Genomic DNA, 20,215 nt, shown 5'->3' with positions numbered 1-20,215 from the left:
GTTTACAGACATATTGTTTCACTTTAATTGTCTATAATCACAATTCCAGTGGGTCAGAAATTTACATACACCAAGTTAACTGTGCCTTTAAGCAGCTTGGGAAATTCCAGAAAATGATGTCAAGCCTATAGACAATTAGTTATACTGAATTGGAGGTGTACCTGTGGATGTATTTTAAGGCCTTTCCTTCAAACTCAGTGCCTCTTTGCTTGATATCATGGGAAAATCAAAAGAAATCAGCCAAGGTCTCAGAAAAAAAAATTGTGGATCTCCACAAGTCTGGTTCATCCTTGGGAGCAATTTCAAAACACTTGAAGGTACACGTTCATCTGTACAAACAACAGTATGCAAGTATAAACACCATGGGACCATGCAGCCATCATACCATTCAGGAAGGAGACGCATTCTGTCTCCTAGAGATGAACGTAGTTTGAAAAGTGCAAATCAATCCCAGAGCAACAGCAAAGGACCTTCTGAAGATGCTGGAGGAAACAGGTAGACATTAATCTATATCCACAGTAAAACGAGTCCTATATCGACATAACCTGAAAGACTGCTCAGCAAGGAAGAAGCCATTGCTCCAAAACAGTCATAAAAAAAAGTCAGACTACAGTTTGCAAGTGCACATGGGGACAAAGATCTTACTTTTTTGAGAAATGTTCTCTGGTCTAATGAAACAAAAATGTAACTGTTTGGCTATAATGACCATCGTTATGTTTGGAGGAAAAAGGTGAGGCTTGCAAGCTGAAGAACACCATCCCAACCGTTAAGCATGGGGGTGGCAGCATCATGTTGTAGGGGTGCTTTGCTGCAGGAGGGACTGGTACAATTCACAAAATAGATGGCATCATGAGGAAGGAAAATTATGTGGATTTATTGAAGCAACATCTCAAGACATCAGCCAAGACCTTAAAGCTCGGTCTCAAATTGGTCTTCCAAATGGACAATGACCCCAAGCATTCCTCCAAAGTTGTGGCAAAATGGCTTAAGGGCAACAAAGTCAAGGTATTGGGAGTGGCCATCACAAAGCTCTGACCTGACCCTGGCATCTATGAGCTCCTGGGGTTTATAGCACTTAAGTAGTGAACTGAATGTAGCAAGAGGAAAAACAAACAGACCCAAGGTCAAAAAGACCGAGACAATAAGAGATGGCGAGAGAGAGGGACAAAGCAATATCGAAACAAAGTAAATGTGGACGCAGAGGGAAGGGGAGACAAATCCATAGATATAGAGAGGCATATGCAGGCAAAATAACATTTGTGGCAGTGGTCATGACAACAAGACTGCAGACAGCTGATCAAAAGTGACAGCGCAGTGCAGAAAATGCAAGTGTGTTTATAATACCAAATGTTTAAAAAAACAAAAAAAGACTACTGTATATGGTATGCTATTAAAGGAATAGTTCACCCAAAAATGAAAATTGTCATGATTTACTTACACTCATGTTGTTTCAAAACCATGTGACTTTCTTTTGTGGAACAGAGATGTTTTAATCATCGTGGGCTGTCTTTTAAATAAAATGGCAGTGGACAGTGATAGGTGAGAAACAACCCAAAAGTAATTTTTCAGTGTAAATCTTAACATCCATTGCGCTTTCGTGAGCACTATAAGGCAAGCTCGTTCAGAGTGACTTCTGTGTTCGTGAGTTTCTCTCATAACACTCATGAATGTGCAACAGACGTCAAACTTTTAATAATTACTTTGGGTTTTCTCTCACCAAAACCTATCATATGGCCTCAGAAGACTTGGAATATAATGCATGAATCGAAAGGACTACTTTATGATACTTTTTGAGTCCTTTAAGCTTTGTGAGGTATTTTCCACTGCAATTGTATTAATAATATGGCCCATGATATTCATTAAAACATGTCCTTATATTTTTGTTATAGACATTAAGTTTATAACAAAAATATCAAAGCGGAGGGAACTACATACAGTCATGTGAAAAAGAAAGTACACCCTCCTTGAATTCTATGGTTTTATGTATCAGGACAAAATAAAAATCATCTGGTCCTTAGCAGGTCTTAATTAGGTAAATACAACCTCAGATGAACTTGGACATATTACACAGTGAACAACACATGACATATTACACCGTGTCATGATTTATTTTTAAAAAATAAAGCCAAAATGGAGAAGCCATTTGTGAAAAACTAAGTACACCCCTACTGCTTCCATAGGAATTAAGAGGCTAAGTAGTAGCCAGGTGCTGCTAATCAAATGCCCTTGATTAACTGATCATCAGCAAGTGTGACCACCTCTATAAAAGCCAAAGTTTTAGCAGTTTGCTGGTCTGGAGCATTCAGGTGTGTGTTAACACAATGTTCAGGAGGAAAGACATCAGCAATGATCTTAGAAGCAATTGTTGCTGCCCATCAATCTGGGAAGGGTTATAAGGCCATTTCCAAACAATTTAAAGTCCATCATTCTACAGTGAGAAAGATTATTCACAAGTGGAAAACATTCAAGACAGCTGCCAATCTTCCCAGGAGTGGTCGTCCCAGCAAATTCACCCCAAGGTCAGACCGTGCAATACTCAGAGAAATTGCAAAATACCCAAGAGTTACATCTCAGACTCTACAGGCCTCAGTTAGCATGTTAAATGTTAAAGTTCATGACAGTACAATTAGAAAAAGACTGAACAAGTATGGTTTGTTTGGAAGGGTTGCCAGGAGAAAGCCTCTTCTCTCTAAAAAGAACATGGCAGCACGGCTTAGGTTTGCAAAGTTGCATCTGAACAAACCACAAGACTTCTGGACAGATGAGACTAAAGTGGAGATGTTTGGCCATAATGCACAGCGCCACGTTTGGCGAAAACCAAACACAGCATATCAGCACAATCACCTCATACCAACTGTCAAGCACGGTGGTGGAGGGGTGATGATTTGGGCTTGTTTTACAGCCACAGGACCTGGGCACCTTGCAGTCATTGAGTCGACCATGAACTCCTCTGTATACCAAAGTATTCTAGAGTAAAATGTGAGGCCATCTGTCTGTCAGCTAAAGCTTGGCCCATATTGGGTCATGCAATAGGACAATGATCACAATCACACCAGCAAATATATAACAGAATGGCTGAAAAAGAAAAGAATCAAGGTGTGGCAATGGCCCAGTCAAAGTCCAGACCTCAACCCGATTGAAATGCTGTGGTGGGACCTTAAAAGAGCTGTGCATAAACAAATGCCCGCAAACCTCAATGAACTGAAGCAACGTTGTAAAGAAGAGTAAGCCAAAATTCCTCCACAATGAAGTGAGACTAATAAAGTCATACAGAAAACGATTACTTGAAGTTATAGCTGCTAAAGGTGGTTCTACAAGCTATTGAATCATAAGGTGTACTTAGTTTTTCACACATGGCTTCTCCATTTTGGCTTTATTTTTGTTAAATAAATCATGACATGGTGTAATATGTCATGTGTTGTTGTTCATCTGAGGTTGTATTTACCTAATTTTAAGACCTGCTAAGGACCAGATGATTTTCTGATACGTAAAACCACAGAATTCAAGGGAGGGTGTACTTTCTTTTTCACATGACTAAGTAAAAAAATAAATAAATAAATAGAAAACAGAGGAAAAAGTATTGTAGAAGCAAAGCAGTCCCACTAAATAATCCCATTGTCTCCTTCACTGTTCCGCTTCCTATGACAGACACTGCATTTCCTGTTCAACTGGCCATAGCCAGTGCTGAGGGACTTTGATGCATTGCATCAGACTGGAGACACTATCCACCCATCTATATTTTCCAAAAACCTTTAGAATAGGGAAGAGACTTCTGCGAATTACAAAGATTTTTATTTGATACAATGCTAAAAGGCTTCTTCGCTCTCTGATTTGATGAAAGACGGAAAATGAACAGAGCCTTTTTTTTGAAAGAGCTCAAAGTAACAAAAACTCATTCAAGCGTTACGAACATTTTCAAGCTAGTGCATCTTTTTCAACAACTCCTCAAACAGCAATGCATGATGGGAACAAAAAGGCAGCCTGCCATATATATGCCGATGACCCTAATCATGGCGCATTTGCCATCTGCTTTGATGATGCCGCACCTCAGACAGCATGTTGCTGCTGTGTGAATCACATCTCTGCTGTGATAGGACAAGAGCCAATTAATGCACACTAAATTTGATTACGGAACTTCAAAGGCTGATAACCTTGAGTATGATTTGAGATCGACTTCATTGGGCATCACAGAAAGAGTGGAGTCTGTGTCTGAAAACCAAACAAATGAACAGCAGAGGAGGATGAAAAAAGCCCGTGTTTGAAACAGAGTTATGAGAATGTATAGTGGATGGAGAGATTTCATTAGACCCTGGATGAAAATGGAGGGTCAGGATGGAAAGGGGAGAGCCGGATAATTGAAACGCACGTGCACATGCACAATTTTACAACTGCCATAAACCTGCAGCACAAGGACCATGTCAAAGCATCAGCAGGTGCAATGAATCCTTAAAGTGCAAGTGGAAAGAAATAGCAGTAAATGGTGGTGGTGGGGGGGGGGGGGCGGCGGGCGTAATTTGTTCAGTGATCATCTCAGTGTTCAACTAAACATGACTGGTCTCATGTTCTCATGTAAATAAGTAATGAAGATGGTCATGTGCAGGCTTTCTGGATGAATTGAGATTGCAGTTAGTGCTGCTACAGGCCGGCTGCGAGCTGTAAAGGGATGCTCAATGAAAACACACCTCCTATGAGAGTCAGGGTGTGAGGATGAAGAGAGTAAAAGGAAGGCAGAGAGATTTATGTATGCATGAATGCCGTCGTATGGACCTAAAAGGGACACCTCAAAGATCTGAAAAGGTAATGCAAGGAAAGCCACCAAACATTCCAAGAAAACAAGTGAAAAGGATGATGTAATCATGTATGTAATGCCTCTACCCTAAAAATGACATTGCGAATATTTGAACAGAAACCTTGACTAACATCCAATAACATTCTCTTTTATCTGAAATGATGGCTAATGATGGACAATATATTTTCAAATAATGAATATTTTAAATGTTGAAGCCTAGATGCTATTGTAGTAACTCCAAATGAAGAACATAGTTAAGCATATCCAGTAGGGCTGAAACGATTAGTCGACGTTATCGACAACGTCGACAATAAAAAATTGTCGACAAAATTTTTCATTGTCAAATAGTCGTTTGATCTTAACGTAACATACGATCATATGAAACTAATGATTGCACACAAGAGAGGCACTGCAGCTCGCGCCTGACTGAGGAGAGGAAGAAAACACATCTCACAGTCCAGACGCACTCTAAACTTTCCAAACAGCTTCAGATAATGTAGATCGCAAAGTATGAGGGAATTATAATGCAAAACTTGCGTGTCGAGCGTCTTTAAAGAAAACACCCCGGCATTACATCTTTAATGCAGTTCTATTTAATGCGTTATAGCTTTATTAAAGTTCAAATAATAAGGAAACAGGCATTTCTCTGTGCGGTCAGTGCCTCTTCTATGAGTTGCGCGAAGTGTCCCGATCTAAGGGGGAGAGATTGAAACTGCACCCGGCTGAGGTACACTCTGTTGCGGGGACGCTCATCCCTCGAGTGCACGTCCTTAATGTAGCTAGATTATAACGCGATGGCAACTTATTGAATTATGTGTCACTGGGCATTTCTTATCGTGAAGAAAATTGGCAAAACGCAGCTTTATTAATAAGAGAGAGATTGAGTTAAAGATGGATTGAAGTGAACAAAAAGGTGAGAGAAGGTAGTCTTCGCCCCATTATACACTGCAACAAAATACATTTTTTATTTGTTTTTGTTTTGGCTTGTAATTTGGCTTTCCAATATAAATATCTAAAACTCTTTTAAAACAACGTACATTTACTTTAGCAGCTAGACTGCAGAATATTATTTATTTTTTTTATCTGAGAATGTTGAATATAATATTAAAAATACAAATATTTTAAAATATCTAAAAATCCTTTTAAAAAAGATGCATTCACCTGAGAAGCAGCATATAAGATGTTTAGACTTGCTTTTAGAGAATAGATTTGAATATAAGTGTATTTTGTCTTTACTGAACTCGCAGAAGTATAACCAAGTGAAAAAATACGCTTATATACAAAATACACTTTAAGATACATTCTCTTAAAGCAAGTCTAAATATCTTGTTACTTCTCAAGTAAATATATCTTGTTTTAAGGATTTTTAGACAATTTTAAATGGAAAGAAAAGACAAATACACTTGATGATAATAGGATTTTTTTGTAGTGAAATCTTTACTGAATTAAACATAATAAAAAGTATTTTTTCCCTTTAATTCAGTGAATGTCATTTAGAGATATTTTTAAAAGAATATTTTGTCCTCTTTATTGTTAGCAAGCACGTTTAATACAACCTTTTATGTTGGGGCACAAGCTGAATAGTCAGTTTAGAGTTAATGATTAAACGTTGCAATAATCGCCCGAATAGTCGAATAATCGTTCTAATAATCGTTAGATTAGTCGATTATCAAAATAATCGTTAGTTGCAGCCCTAATATCCAGAATCGTTGGTCCCGGCCAAGAATTTTTATTTCAGTCAATAATGATGACGCTGGCAAAAACTCAGCTAAATCAGAGATCATCTCACCTTTCCAGTGACAGCAGACCAGACTTTGAGCGTGTTGTCGTCTGAGCCGCTAACTATGCGGTTTCCACAGAACTGGAGGCAGGTGATGACATGGTCATCATGGCCTTTCAGCACCTAGAAATAGAGTAAAACCACAGGAGAGAATGAAAAAAAAGGAGAAATATCAGAATGACTCACAGCTTGAGTGAAGTGAGAAAATCATGTGAAAATGCTGATGTGGTGAATGATGCAGCAGCTTTAAAAACACAACAGAAAGACAAGCAGGAACTGAGATATACACAGTTACCATGGCAACTGATTCTGCAGCGGGTTGGTCTGCTTCAGCTAAAATTATAAGCTAATGCCTTTAATTAAATTCTTTATTGGAGAGATACAGTGGGTATTACTTTTTAATGCATATGATTGTATATGAGTGTATATTAGTGTATATCTTCGACCCTGTAACTGGTTTCTTCTTTTAAGTTTTTAACCATGTTTAATCATTGTTTTGCATTCAACAGTTCATTTAAATGGTCCTTTGGTGTGAGAAATGAATTTCAATGTATAGAACATCACTGCAGGACATTCCAACTTTCCAAAAATATTTAATGTCATGTTATAGGGAATGGCATCAGGTCACATGCTAGACTCGAACCTGTCACCCCCATTAGGAAAACGTCTCGATGCACTAAGAGCAAGTGGGCTAACTACGGCGCCACTGCTTCAAGTTGAAGACTTTGAAATATCACATTACAGGCTGGTACATGAGTATTCTCAAACATTTCCACTCATATTAGTTCCAAGCATGAGCCCCAAGGTGATGGGTATGTCAAGAAAGGAATTCCAATCTAGACGTGTAACAAAGACTTCTAGCTGTAAAAATCTGAGTGATTTAAGACCTGAAATTATGCCTTACAGCCACGAGGAACACAATAAATGAAATGAATGTATGCAAAAGGTGACAGAAGTTAAACGTGGAGATAATGAGTGAGAACAAGATGTTCACCTTGGGTGATTTGAGGTCCCCTCTCCTCCAGTTGGTGTCTATTCTGTGTTGTCTGATATAGGCACTCTTCCATGGACTGTGGGTGAACCCTGGCTTGATAACTTTCCTTCTCTTTATGTGCAAGGGCTCATCAATACCTGCAAAACAGACAGCAAGAGAAAAACATGCATAAGAGAAACTGGTGGCACTTAAAATGACTACATTCTTGATCAACAAGTGGTTCAAAAGCAGAAGTGTTTTATTCCTGTGCCACTGGCGACAATCAAACGGAACTGCAAAAATAATCGCTTTCAACAGGTTTCCTGAACATGCCTCCTGCCTGCCATTGGTCTGGGAAAACAGAGAGTCCTGCCCCAAACCCACACCATTGGTAGAGCCAATGCTGCTATATTGGGCTAGCTGGGATTCTCAAACAAATAGAGCAATGCTTTGATAGAACTGTTTACACCATTTCAAGGAAATCCACCTCCAAATGTCTACAAACTTTAGCTTTAAATTTAAAGGTTTAAATAAAGTTGTTGAGGGATGAATTTCTTGAGTTAGGTCTGTTTGTAATGAAGTGCAGAGCTGTAAAATCACCTTCTTCTTTGCACTTTTCCCTCCAGAGCAGGTTGTCTTCTGCAAGAATGCGCCAGTAACGACACGTTTGAGCTGCTTGAAGAAGATCCTTTGGCTCCAGAAATGACAACACATGTAAGGCCAGCTAAAAAAATAAAATAAATAAAAAACAGAAAAAGACAGAAGAGTCAGAAAAGAGTATGACTGAGGCCTTAACTTGGTTTATAGCAGTGGATGCACAGCAAGTACAGGCTAATAATTCTCAGGCAATTTTGTTTTCTTCTTCCATTTTCAAGTGCTTTTTCACTTTACGAAGACAGAACATGTCCAAACAATTCCATGATTCCTTGAAGTTATGAAATCTATCTTAAAGGTTGGTGATTGAGAACGGGGTGTACAACCCAGTTTCACATTCGACAGGGTGTTCAGTGTAGCCTAGAGGACCTTTTTAAAAAACAAACTTCTACAGGTAGACAGACACACCCAAGAAAAACAGCCTGTTGGGGGGAGAGCAGGGAAAGAGGGAGAAAAGATGACAGGTGATGGAGAACAAGAAGGGCAGGCTGAAACAGTGACAGGAAGAAAGAGGATGAAAGGGAGAGAGGACTGTCATTAAAGAGAAACACAGAGAGAGAAAGAGAGAGAGAAAGGGAGGGAGGCAGTATAGTTTTATTTTAACAGAAGCTCTCTGGAGAGGTGTAAAAGAGGACAGAAAGGACATGTCCGTCAACACCAGAACTTCCCGCTTTAAAACTGCCCTGTCAAATATCAGAGCCACAAACTGGAAGTGTGTGTGTTCAAATTAAAGCTCAGGAAAATGAAATTGTTTCAAGACAAGGGCTTTGGTACATCTAAAAACATACAAACATGAAAGACATTTCAGGTTCAACACAATTAGTTAGGGTTTGGCTAGTTAGCATGGTCCAGTTACAGACCAGTTAGCATGGCCCCTTGCTGGTTCATGTGAGAACTACACTATTCATGCATGTTCTTGTGGTGCCATCAGCCAATAAGTGTTGTTAAGATGCCATTTTCCAGCAGCTTCAGAGTATTTAGCCACATGGTATTAACTACTGATTGGCTCAAAAACTTCAGTGTCGAGAACTAAGTGCCTATGAGCAAAGTTGGCAGCCAAGCAACTGCCACTGAGATGAACTGGAATGCTTACGGTTGTCTTTCTCAAAGTATTATAGAGCCATTGTTCCAGCCAAACCAAGATGAAGGGTTTCGCTTAAGTATTTAATGAACTTCAGCCATTTAGAGAAAAATAAGGCATTATGGAGGTTTTTGAACACTGACACTAAAATTTGTGTCAGTATTGGGTTTGTGTTGGTGTTTTTGGGTTTTGTTTACCTCTCTAGGCAGCAGCGAGATGAAGTCTCTCTGAAATTGCGGTTCGATCACCTGCATCATGTGTTTCACCTGCGTGGGCTCACAGCTGTCAATCAACTCATCCAGCGCAAGCAGTTTCTCTGGGCCGCTCCAGCTCTGTAGCACACACACCAACAAACGTGACCAAGAACATATAAAGCAGGTATACACCCATAAGCACTGGTTTATTATATACTGTCAGAGTTTGACACCTTGTTTAAAAATCAAACAATTATTTTGCATTTGAATACATTTACATTCAACAAGGACTGGCAATGCTGTTTTCAATGGTTTTACAGCATTAAGATCCTTTAAATGGCAACTTTTTGGCACAAATATAGCCATGAAGCCTGTTGCGATTCAACTGAACAGCCTGACTTCATGACTTGGGGGTGTTGGACACTTCCCAGGGTGCACGGTCTTCAAATTAAAATATGGCGAACGAATGCTGCGAAACGAGGCTGCCTTCAAAGGGTCCTCACAACTGAGATGGCTTCGACGGTGTTTGATGACATGGCAGCCGAGATAGCCAGCCTAACTAGGCTGCAGCCTTCTGATTGAGAAGCACCCTATGTGTGTGTTTATGTAAGTTTGTTTCAGTTTTTAAGCTTGGCACAGGGTTTCCACACTTTTCGACCAATGAATTTCCATTTCCAAGATTACTTGTTCAAGATTGTTGGATAAGTGTGTCATTTACCCAGCCTTAAAACGAATAGAAGGAAGTGATTATACTTGGTAGTGTACAAATTTCTCTAAATAGGACCCTCAATAGACAGGCTAATGACATCCCAGATTTTACAAATTTCCATGACTTTTCCAGGGCTGGAAATCAAAATATTAAAAGCCCCTGATATTTCCAAGGTTGGAATTCAATGTGAACATGTAGTGAAATCTGTCACTTCTTATAGCTCAAACTGATGGAATGTAAATGGTTCACAATTCTAACTGTTTCAAGGCTTCAATTCCATACACACTAAAGAAACTGAGATATATCACCACAGGTGCAGAAATGAGACAAATTGTATGTAAATCACACAAGCGATACTGAACCAGCTGCTGACTCACAGAAACACAAAGTGCAATTTGCACCTTCACACATATGCCTTACAATACCCTAAGACAGAAACAAAATAATCAAGAACTGACTGAGCAGGCAAGAAACTAAAGTCTAGTGACTCTCATCTTTGACATCATGAGATGTACATTGACGCTGTACTTGGATTAAGGGATCTTTTGAGTAAACAGAAATCTAGCATGACGCTGAATATGAATTAGGAAAAAGCAAGAAAATATCTTGGCCCAAACATTCAGTATTAGAAGAAATCTTCTTCATCTTTCAGTCAACACAGGTAACTGCTATTTCATGCCAGAGCAGCTTCGTTAAAGCCTGAGGACTGAACGAGCCTGTAATTATCTGCAAGGCAGAGCAAACACTGACTGAGGTGGAGCCTTCACTTTCTGCTAAGCCTTGAATTGTTGTTCTAGGGACATGGAGGAGAGAAAGTTCTAAACTGATATAAACGTATGGCCTCAACAGCTGTATGTCCTTAAATATCTAGTTTAAAATCAGTCAGAGCTTAGTATTGAGAAGCTAATGCCTTTAGCCAGAGCAAAGCAAATGCTATCCATTTTCATTAGAAATAGCTGCAGAAGTAATGCGATGCTCATTATAAAACAAAACAAAGTTCCGACTTTGCATCTGTGACAGCACATCAACTGAATTCTTTATCAATGTCCCTAGTTGCTTGCATGTTGACTGACAACTGCAAACAGCCTACAGTTACAAAAAACTACATTACTTGATGGAAAAACTGTTTATTCTGATTATTATTATTACTTTAAATATTGAACATTGGTTTCTTTTATCATACTGCTGTTTCTGCGGTCTACTAGAGGCTGTGCATTTCAGTGATTTTATCAGTTAATTGGGCACACCACAATGCATTGTAGCGTTACTCATGGTAAAATCACTGTAACGCACAGCCTTGCTGGCTTATTGCTTTACTACATTTTGAGAAGATACACCCAAAGTTACATTTTGAGAACACCATAATGCATCAGCACACTGCAGGTCTTTTAAGAAAATGCCCACCTATTTTTCCATGATTTTGTTTTGATTGCGGTATCAAAACACTCTTTTTTTTTTGGTTGAACAAACACTTTATTATAATTGAAACTTGAAACCATTTTTTTTTTTAAATGGAAGTATGTGTAAAAAAAGTCTCCCTTTTGAAAATAAATAAAATAAATAGAATAAATAAGAAAGCTAACAGAATTATAATAATAAACCGAATTATAAACATGTTAAAAAAATAACATGTAACTATAACATGTTATATAACTAAAACATGTTAGTTAAATGGTAGAATAGCATGTTAAAATAACTACTAAATGAAAAATAACATCAGCTGTGTGAGCTTTTTAAGTAATGTCCTATGATTATTAACAGTTAACATATAATGTAGGTGCATGCCAGCACAGCCAGACTGCTCCTGTCTGTATCTTTAACTCAGTGGTTCTCAACTGGTTTTGCTTCAGGACCCAGATTTTACATTGGAAGTCAAGTGTCGAACCACCATAGTAAAAATATAACCTGTATTTAATGCATCCTGGGTCGCATTTCCTTTTATGGTAAAATCACTGTAACGCACAGCCTTGCTGGCTTATTGCTTTAGTACATTTCCAGAAGATATACCCAAAGTTAAATTTTGAGAACACCATAATGCATCAGCACACTGCAGGTCTTTTAAGAAAATGTCCACCTATTTTTCCATGATTTTGTTTTGATTGCAGTATCATATACATTAACAGTGATGGCTGACTTGGTTAATTCCCGTCTTAAGTCTTGTGTTAAGATGAATCAGAATATTTGATTGAACTCACCTGAAAGGTGCGGAGCCACTCCTGCAGGCCCGTTGGAGGCTGGATGGACGTGATACGCCGCCTCTGTTGACCCTGCCCATTGGCCGCTCGCAAGTCCCCAAATGTGGTGGGGGTGGCTGGGTATGGCAGTCCGGTGGGACTGATTAGGAATCGTAAAGGTGATGGAGAGAAAGATGGTAAGACATAAACCATTTAGAGGGGGAAAGAGACAGAATAAGAAAAACAAAATACACTAAATGAAAACAAAAATGATAAGTATGGACTCAACCGGTGCCAAATGATAACAAAAGTCCACTCAAGCAGTGGTTCTGATCCAAAATCTGCCAAATAAGCGTGTTTACCCCAGTCTCAGTGTTTAATTAGTCAGCTACTAATGGTGCAAATGTGACTTAATTCTGTGTTGTATTAACCATCAGAATGTTAATTCAAAATGTTTATCTTCATCTTTGTTTAATTAATGAACAATACTTTCCTACTTAATTTTAATTGTACTACATTATGATAGAGTCATTGTAAAACCACTGGAATTGATTAACTGAACATTTACATCACCATTGGAATTGACGAACTATAAAGAAACAAAGTGGGTGGAAACTCAAGGGATTGTTCACCCCAAAATGAAATTTGTCTCATCATTTACTCATTCTCATGTCGTTTCAAACTGTATGAGTTTCTTGCATGGAACACAACAGGAGTTATCTAGCTGAAGGTCCAAGGTGAAGAATCTATTAAAATATATTCTTTGGTGTTACATGGAATAAGAAAAAAGTCAAATGGGTTTGGAAAAACACAAGGGTGAGTAAATGATGAGAGAATTTTTATTTTTGGGAGAACTATCCCTTTAAGCACAACTACTTAACTTGTGGTGAGACTAGGGTTGCAACAGTATGAGATTTTCATGGTACGATAACAGTCTCAGAAAATATCATGGTATATGGTATTACACAATTAGTTACAATGACCCTTAAAGGAATGAAAACACTCTTTTTTTTTTTTTGGTTGAACAAACACTTTATTATAATTGAAACTTGAAACCATTTTTTTTTTTTTTTTTTAATGGAAGTGTGTGTAAAAAAAAAAAAAGTCTCCCTTTTGAAAATAAATAAAATAAATAGAATAAGAAAGCTTACAGAATTATAATAAACCGAATTATAAACATGTTAAAAAAATAACATGTAACTATAACATGTTATATAACTAAAACATGTTAGCTAACATGTTAGAATAGCATGTTAAAATAACTACTAAATGAAAAATATCATCAGCTGTGTGAGCTTTTTAAGTAATGTCTAATGATTATTAACAGTTAACATATAATGTAGGTGCACGCCAGCACAGCCAGACTTCTCCTGTCTGTACCTTTAACACAGTGGTTCTCAACTGGTTTTGCTTCAGGACCCAGAGTTTACATTGGAAGTCAAGTGTCGAACCACCATAGTAAAAACATAACCTGTATTTAATGCATCCTGGGTTGCATGTTGCATAGTTTTGTTTATGGTTTTCAAGTACAAGGACATGCATCAAGTGACATTATTTTTGTTGTTGACGTCAACAAAAAAAGCGACAGGAAGTTTTCTCTCCCCCCTTTTAGAAACTGAAGAGCATATTTACTTATATTATCCCCTTTGTTTCCTAATTTCAAACATAATTCAAACAGAACATACATATTACACAGGCTCCTCATTACCATGGTTAGGTCAGTGTAGCTAGTCTTAATAATAATAATAATAACAAATTATAGTATTTATGAAAAAATAAATACTAGCTGAAACACATCTTGAAACTTTAACTACAACTGCCACTGTTGATATAAAATGAGGTCTAACAGATTCTACCTTTAGATTATTTCATATGAAACTATAACCTTTTGTCAAAACATAACAGTTACTTTTACTCTTGTAAAATCGTGAAAAATTTTGTGAAGGTGATGATGTGTAATGATTTAATTTTATTTTTTGGCACATAGCACAGTGTTGCTCTTTTCCTCAGTGCTGTTTGGCATGTCAGGGCTGCCTACTGTTTGAGAGGTTTGACTTGACTTTCTCTGTAACGCTTTAAACTAGAAAAGTCTCACTAGAATTGAAATTGGTCACATCAGTTTTGAGGCGCCGCAATATTGAGGGAAGCACGGTTGTTGCACGCGTGCGCCAGAGAGAAGAGTATATAACGATCGCAAGCTGGTTCCATTACACTCATGCGAAAGTGCAGATGAGAAGCCTTTAGCTGATTGCGAGATTATAATTAAATCTGCCTCGGCAGTCCTAAATAAGGTATCACTTGGACGGCTGCTGAAATATCTTGTTCTTTCCCTGCTGTCCGCGACAAGGTCCGAATAGACCTGCGACCCACTTTTGGGTCACGACACACCAGTTGAGAAACACTGCTTTAACTCACACACACACTCACTTATGTCAGACCCCCTCACTTCTCTCTGACATTTTCTCCATTGCAAGTGTGTGTGTGTGTGTATGTGTGTGTGTGTGTGTGGGGCAAGTTGACGAGTCTGACAGGCAGTCGAGGAGGAAAGGAGATGTGCACGCGTAGGTGAGATTCTCCGTCCGGTTGCATTTTTTTTCTCAATACCGTAGATAAGCAAATGTACATGGTATGATAACCGTCAATTTTCATAACGTAGTATACCGTGAAACCGATATACCGCTTCAACCCTAGGTGAGACAAGAGATGACAAGAAGAGAGGGAGGGCAGAATACAGGCGAACACAGAGTGAGGTCTGTTTCATAATGGATTCATATTTAATGGGAGTTGAGGTTGAGGAGCATGAACCAAGAGACCAATTGCAATGGGGATCCTGCGTCTTTACATTAATGTGCGAGTACAGTTGCCAGAGACTGACTGCTGAGCTGCGGTTTGCTGCCTTATCTAAGGAACATCTTAGGGTGTGGATTCAACATGTTTAAAGGAATTTTTTAAATTGCAGTTTGACACTTGTGCTTCATTGGTGTTATCAAATGGAATTGTAAAAAATAATGACTGTCTTCAGCAGGCAAACAGGTAGTCCTGCCACAAACCTGCACTTTTCTCTTACATAAATTATTAACTCTACATGTTTCTGTCTGAAAATGAATGCTAACTGCAAAATAGCTAAAACAATTAAGTTTTGATGTGTGATGGCAGGAGATTTACCTTGGACAGGGCTTCTTTCCTGAAGGGAAAGGTCGAACCTCAGGGCCATGGTCCAACTTTCTCTTCATCTGCAACAACAAGAGGGAGGGGTAATGGTTAGTCTGGTCAAGTAGAGTGCAGTACACGCTAACAGACATCAACATGTAAAATTACAGTCACAACATCACTTCAGGCCAATAACGACAGAGTCAACAACCTGCCAAGCAGCAATTTCACAGTAATGAGCATGGGTGTCTAAAGAGCATTTCCAGAACATTCCTCAACCTGCTCGAAACCACATAGGCACGCCACCAATGCATAGTGACACCACTGCTGAGAGTTATTGATCAACCTGTGTTCATGATAAGAGTTACTAAATTAGTTTGAGTGTTGGGTATTGTGCTAGTTCTCTCACCAAGAGATGTAGGCCAGTGGAAGGAGATTCATGCCCACATCATATTGATAGATGGTAAAGACAAAATCTGACAGCTGATGGGTTTTCAAAGAGGTGTGTGCCTCGTCAGCTGGCAAGGGGGGAACTGGGCACACACATCTGTTTGGGCATGTGAGGCACTATGCTTTCACAGAACACAAAATAACAGCCTAAATTTATATGGGCAGATATATATATATATATATATATATATATATATAAAAAAATAGAGCAACCCTATCCTTTACTGTGTCTTTCTATGTCACCCACACCCCAAACGGGCTTAAATGGCCCTGGTTTTACCACATAGTTTGTGCCTGGCTACAGAGCATCTACTCTGGAATAACAAGGGTTCAGTGTTCTCAACACAACGAGGTCTTAAACCACATTTGAATAAAACTATTTTAGGAGTGTACAGTGCTGCCAGCGAATTTATGCCATCAATGAATCAGAATGAACATTTAGGCGGAGCTCAGTGATAGACTCAGTAATGAGTCTGTGTCATTGCTTATTTGTTCGAGAGTCATTAAGGATGTTTGCAGAATCTATGTGGATATACATATAAGCACATATTGTGTCCATGGTAAACAATGGGTCAGAAACGACTACATTTAAGCAACAATATATTTGTTGGTCCAAACATATTTAAAAGAAACAAAACAATCAGGTGATCACATCTGCGGCAATTGACCCAAAGTTGGATAAGCCAGTTGTCTGATGCACTCGAGCAAACTTGATTTGGGTATTAGTACTCAGAGCCAAAGGGGTGTTTGATGATAAAGCTCTGTCTTGGTTTTTGTAGGGACCCCTAGCAGCAAGATGCACCATAAATAAGGGCCGGAGAAAAAGCACTGCTGAAATGTCCATAAAACGCATTGTAGCCTGAGATGCAAATGGTAGCATTAAAGATTGGTGTTCTCACTAGTGATCAACCGATATTTATTTATTTTTTTTTAATGGCCTATACCGAAATCTAGTGAGCAGGGTGACAGATGGGCCGATATATACGATATCACAATTTTAAATGCTAGTAAATTTAATGTACATAAAATTGCTAAAAATACATTTAAAAAAAATTTACTTAGCATTTTAGGAGTTTGTGCCATTTCTGAATAAAATCTTTGAAAGATATTCAATGGTTTTGTTTAAAACGAGATATATGATATACGTATATGGTATATGATAATTTTTTTTTGCTAATTGCCTTTTTATGATTAGACAAAAGTTTCAGGGAACTGTTCAGAAGATAAAGGGAGAATGACACATGCGAGCACTTTAAACATCATGAGCACGAGTGTATCTGCAGAGCTGCGGTACTGTTTAAACGAGACTCACACCGTTGCACACCGTTCTATTATTGTGGTAACACGATGGCATGTAACAACAAAACAAATTGTGATTTGACATTTGCATGTCTCCGACGGCTCCTTCCCATGCAAGCAGTCATCACAGTGGCGTCATAGCTTCCTAAACTTATCAGCCAAACAGGAAAATTGATCGCCCATTGCCAATAATTTTAAAACATCAAATATCGTCCCGTTTATCGGCTACTGCTACAAATCAGAATAATTTAGGTTGAATCTTTTCCCCTTATAAAAACAAAGACCAATAAAGCTAAATCTACTTTAATTTAGGGTAAAAACCACAGACAAATAATTCAAGTAAAAATAAAATAATGTGCATTGGAATTCCTTTTCAGAACATTATCCTATTTACTGGCACATTCCAAATGAAGTGTATTTGTTTCATAAGACAATTTCTCTAGGATCAGTTTGGACCCACCCGCAGTTGATTTTTCAGCTGTGATCTCATTGCAAAGGCAGTCAAAACAATAGGAATTGGCAGGGTGTGCACATGTGAGTGATTGTGTGTGTGTGTGTGTGTGTGTGTGTGTGTGTGTGTGTGTGTGTGAATGAAGACATGATGGTAAGATCTGGTAGTAAAATTTAAGATTTGACATTGATGATGTCTGCATGACAGTGGGTATGCCTGTAACTGATTCAGTGATTAAGAGCCTGTGTTTTTGTGTATAGGCATTTGAGAGCTTGCCCTATAACTTGGGGTTAGGACTCTCAGGTTACTCCATGAGAATGGGTAACATAAAACATGCAGGGAATGCAACATTTGCTAATCGGTATTACTACCTAAACCTGTCTAGCCTCGTTGGTCTTAAACTAAAGAGTCCTTGCACAGACTAAACACAAAAGACGAAAAAGTAAAAGCGAGAACAAGCATTAATTTAACTTTAAAACATTTAAAAGTGAGTGGATTATACTCTCACTTTTCTCTCCAGTTCACAGTGAGAGACTGATTTTAGATGAGTCACTGCAAAATCATTCTCCATGTCTGACACCACAGAGCAAAAATAGCTTGGTCTGTAGTTAACAGGAATGCATGTATTCAGTGAAACCAGTCCAGTCTTGGCACATGACCTGCTTCAGTGAATAAATCTTGCTTGCGATTTATGAGTGAATAAATTCACTCTTCATTTTTGGAAACAGCTGTGTTAGTCATAACAGTGCATTTAGCTTTGGTGAAGTGCTGTATTTTAGAAATAAGTGCACTGTATGAGAAATAGTCTTTATGACATTATGTTCTTAGGCATCTTTACGAGGTCAACATCTGATTATAATAAAATTAAGGACACTTAATTAGAAGACAATCTGTCAGGTAAAAGGCTATAAGTTATATTTAAATCACTTCTAGTCAATCTGATAATATCAAATATCCTTAACGAGCTTCTTTTACTAACAGAACAATTAACAAGATCACTGGGGGCATCCATCAACGTCACTGCAGCTTACTGGATGTAGTTTTGATCAGGGGACACTGAAAACTGCAGTGCATCTGATGGGCTCTCCATGTTAAACACTCATACTGATTCAGATATTTAATTTGGGTGACCTTCTTTCAGAAATCATCAATGGGAGTGATTTGTGACAGATGTGTCTCAGTTTCTCCTCTCAAAAGCAATGACACAGTGACCCAATCACTGTAGGATTGTCTGATGCCGCCAGCCAGTGGAGGACACAGACCCTGCAATGGGCAGAATAGAAGCCGGCCAATACTTTACCACACCGAAACGACTCTAACAAAAATCATTCATGTTCCTCTGTACACACATATTAAACAACAGACACAGATGACATTTGTGACTGTAGGTTCAACCTTGCCTTGGGAAAAATAACAGCAAGGCAGTCAAGCGCAGTTTCTAGCTCTTTACTAGACTGCAAAGCGCAAATTAACAGGTTTCCTCTGAATGGCTATACATTTGCTCTGAATCTTATACATTTGAGCTATATTGTTATATCTAAGATATATATATATATATATATATATATATATATATATATATATATATGTGTGTGTGTGTGTGTGTGTAATGAAATTGCAGTAACAGTGACAAGTAAAAGGGAAGGACATTTAGGGAGATGTTAGTTTATGATCTTGAGTCTGTAGGGAGTGCAGCATATCTGTGTTAGGATGGACAGATGGTGGAGAAAAACTGATGGAGCCTATGTTCCCCAAACCCACCCCATAATCAGGTGCATTGCATCCATCTGAGATTCTAGATATGAGATTCATTTTGAAAGAGACTCCTAAAGCAGGCTGGTGTAAATGAATATCACGGAAGGTGATTCTTCAGTATCAGCTGGAGATTTTTCCGCAGTGGCCATAAGAACGTCCGCGCATTTCACCGACGCACCCTAAAACGCGAGCATATATCTTTACGATACAAGCTCGCGACGCTACAAACTAGAACGCTCCCTTTATAATCAAAGAAGCGGTCTACACTACACGCGCGCATCGTATGTGAATATTACTATTCAACGTCGTTGATTTACAATAGTTTTTCGCGTCGATGAGAGCGTATGCCCGGGAAGAAAGCGGATGACCATGCCGTTATAAAAGCAGCAATGCATCCAACACGTATAATGTCATTTGCTTACTTTATAGAAGATCATCTTTAAAGTGCCGTAGAAACCCATGGTGATGTTGATGATAATCCGACTGTGATTTCACTGAGAGTCGATAAAGAACAAATCAAAATATATCTCCTCGATAAGGGCTCTCTTAATCCCGGTTAGATCCAAAAGGGACATACTCCTCCACGGATGGATGCATATGGAGCTGAAGCCGAATATAAGAATCCAACGATCCACCCGTCTGTCTCATTGAGCGTCCTCTGAGCGGACTGACTGAGCGAACAGAAGGAGAGAGACGGGAGGGGAGCAGAGATGAAGCGAGAGAGAGAGAGCGAGAGAGAGAGAGAGAGCGAGAGAG

The 20,215-nt window shown here is 38.7% G+C and overlaps 1 protein-coding gene across 4 annotated transcripts in view; it reads right to left on the bottom strand.

Annotated features, from left to right (window-relative positions):
- LOC127443691 (F-box/WD repeat-containing protein 7) overlaps positions 1-20,215 on the bottom strand; it is a 252,595-nt gene that overhangs the window by 19,504 nt on the left and 212,876 nt on the right. For 3 of the 4 annotated variants that reach the window (XM_051702481.1, XM_051702480.1, XM_051702479.1), the window contains 6 exons: positions 15,520-15,587; positions 12,376-12,514; positions 9,475-9,609; positions 8,143-8,266; positions 7,564-7,700; positions 6,579-6,692 (listed from right to left, as the gene is read on the bottom strand). In XM_051702481.1, the coding sequence (XP_051558441.1) occupies positions 6,579-6,692; positions 7,564-7,700; positions 8,143-8,266; positions 9,475-9,609; positions 12,376-12,514; positions 15,520-15,587 (717 nt within the window). Of the gene's footprint in view, positions 1-6,578; positions 6,693-7,563; positions 7,701-8,142; positions 8,267-9,474; positions 9,610-12,375; positions 12,515-15,519; positions 15,588-19,881; positions 20,127-20,215 lie in introns of those variants that run through there. The other variant, XM_051702482.1, reaches the window with a different exon arrangement.

The sequence above is a fragment of the Myxocyprinus asiaticus genome, chromosome 7 (assembly GCF_019703515.2).
Source record: "Myxocyprinus asiaticus isolate MX2 ecotype Aquarium Trade chromosome 7, UBuf_Myxa_2, whole genome shotgun sequence".
Classification (NCBI taxonomy): Eukaryota; Metazoa; Chordata; class Actinopteri; order Cypriniformes; family Catostomidae; genus Myxocyprinus; species Myxocyprinus asiaticus.
The sequence above is the reverse complement of the archived record's forward strand: the minus strand, read 5'-3'. Positions and strand labels throughout refer to the sequence as shown.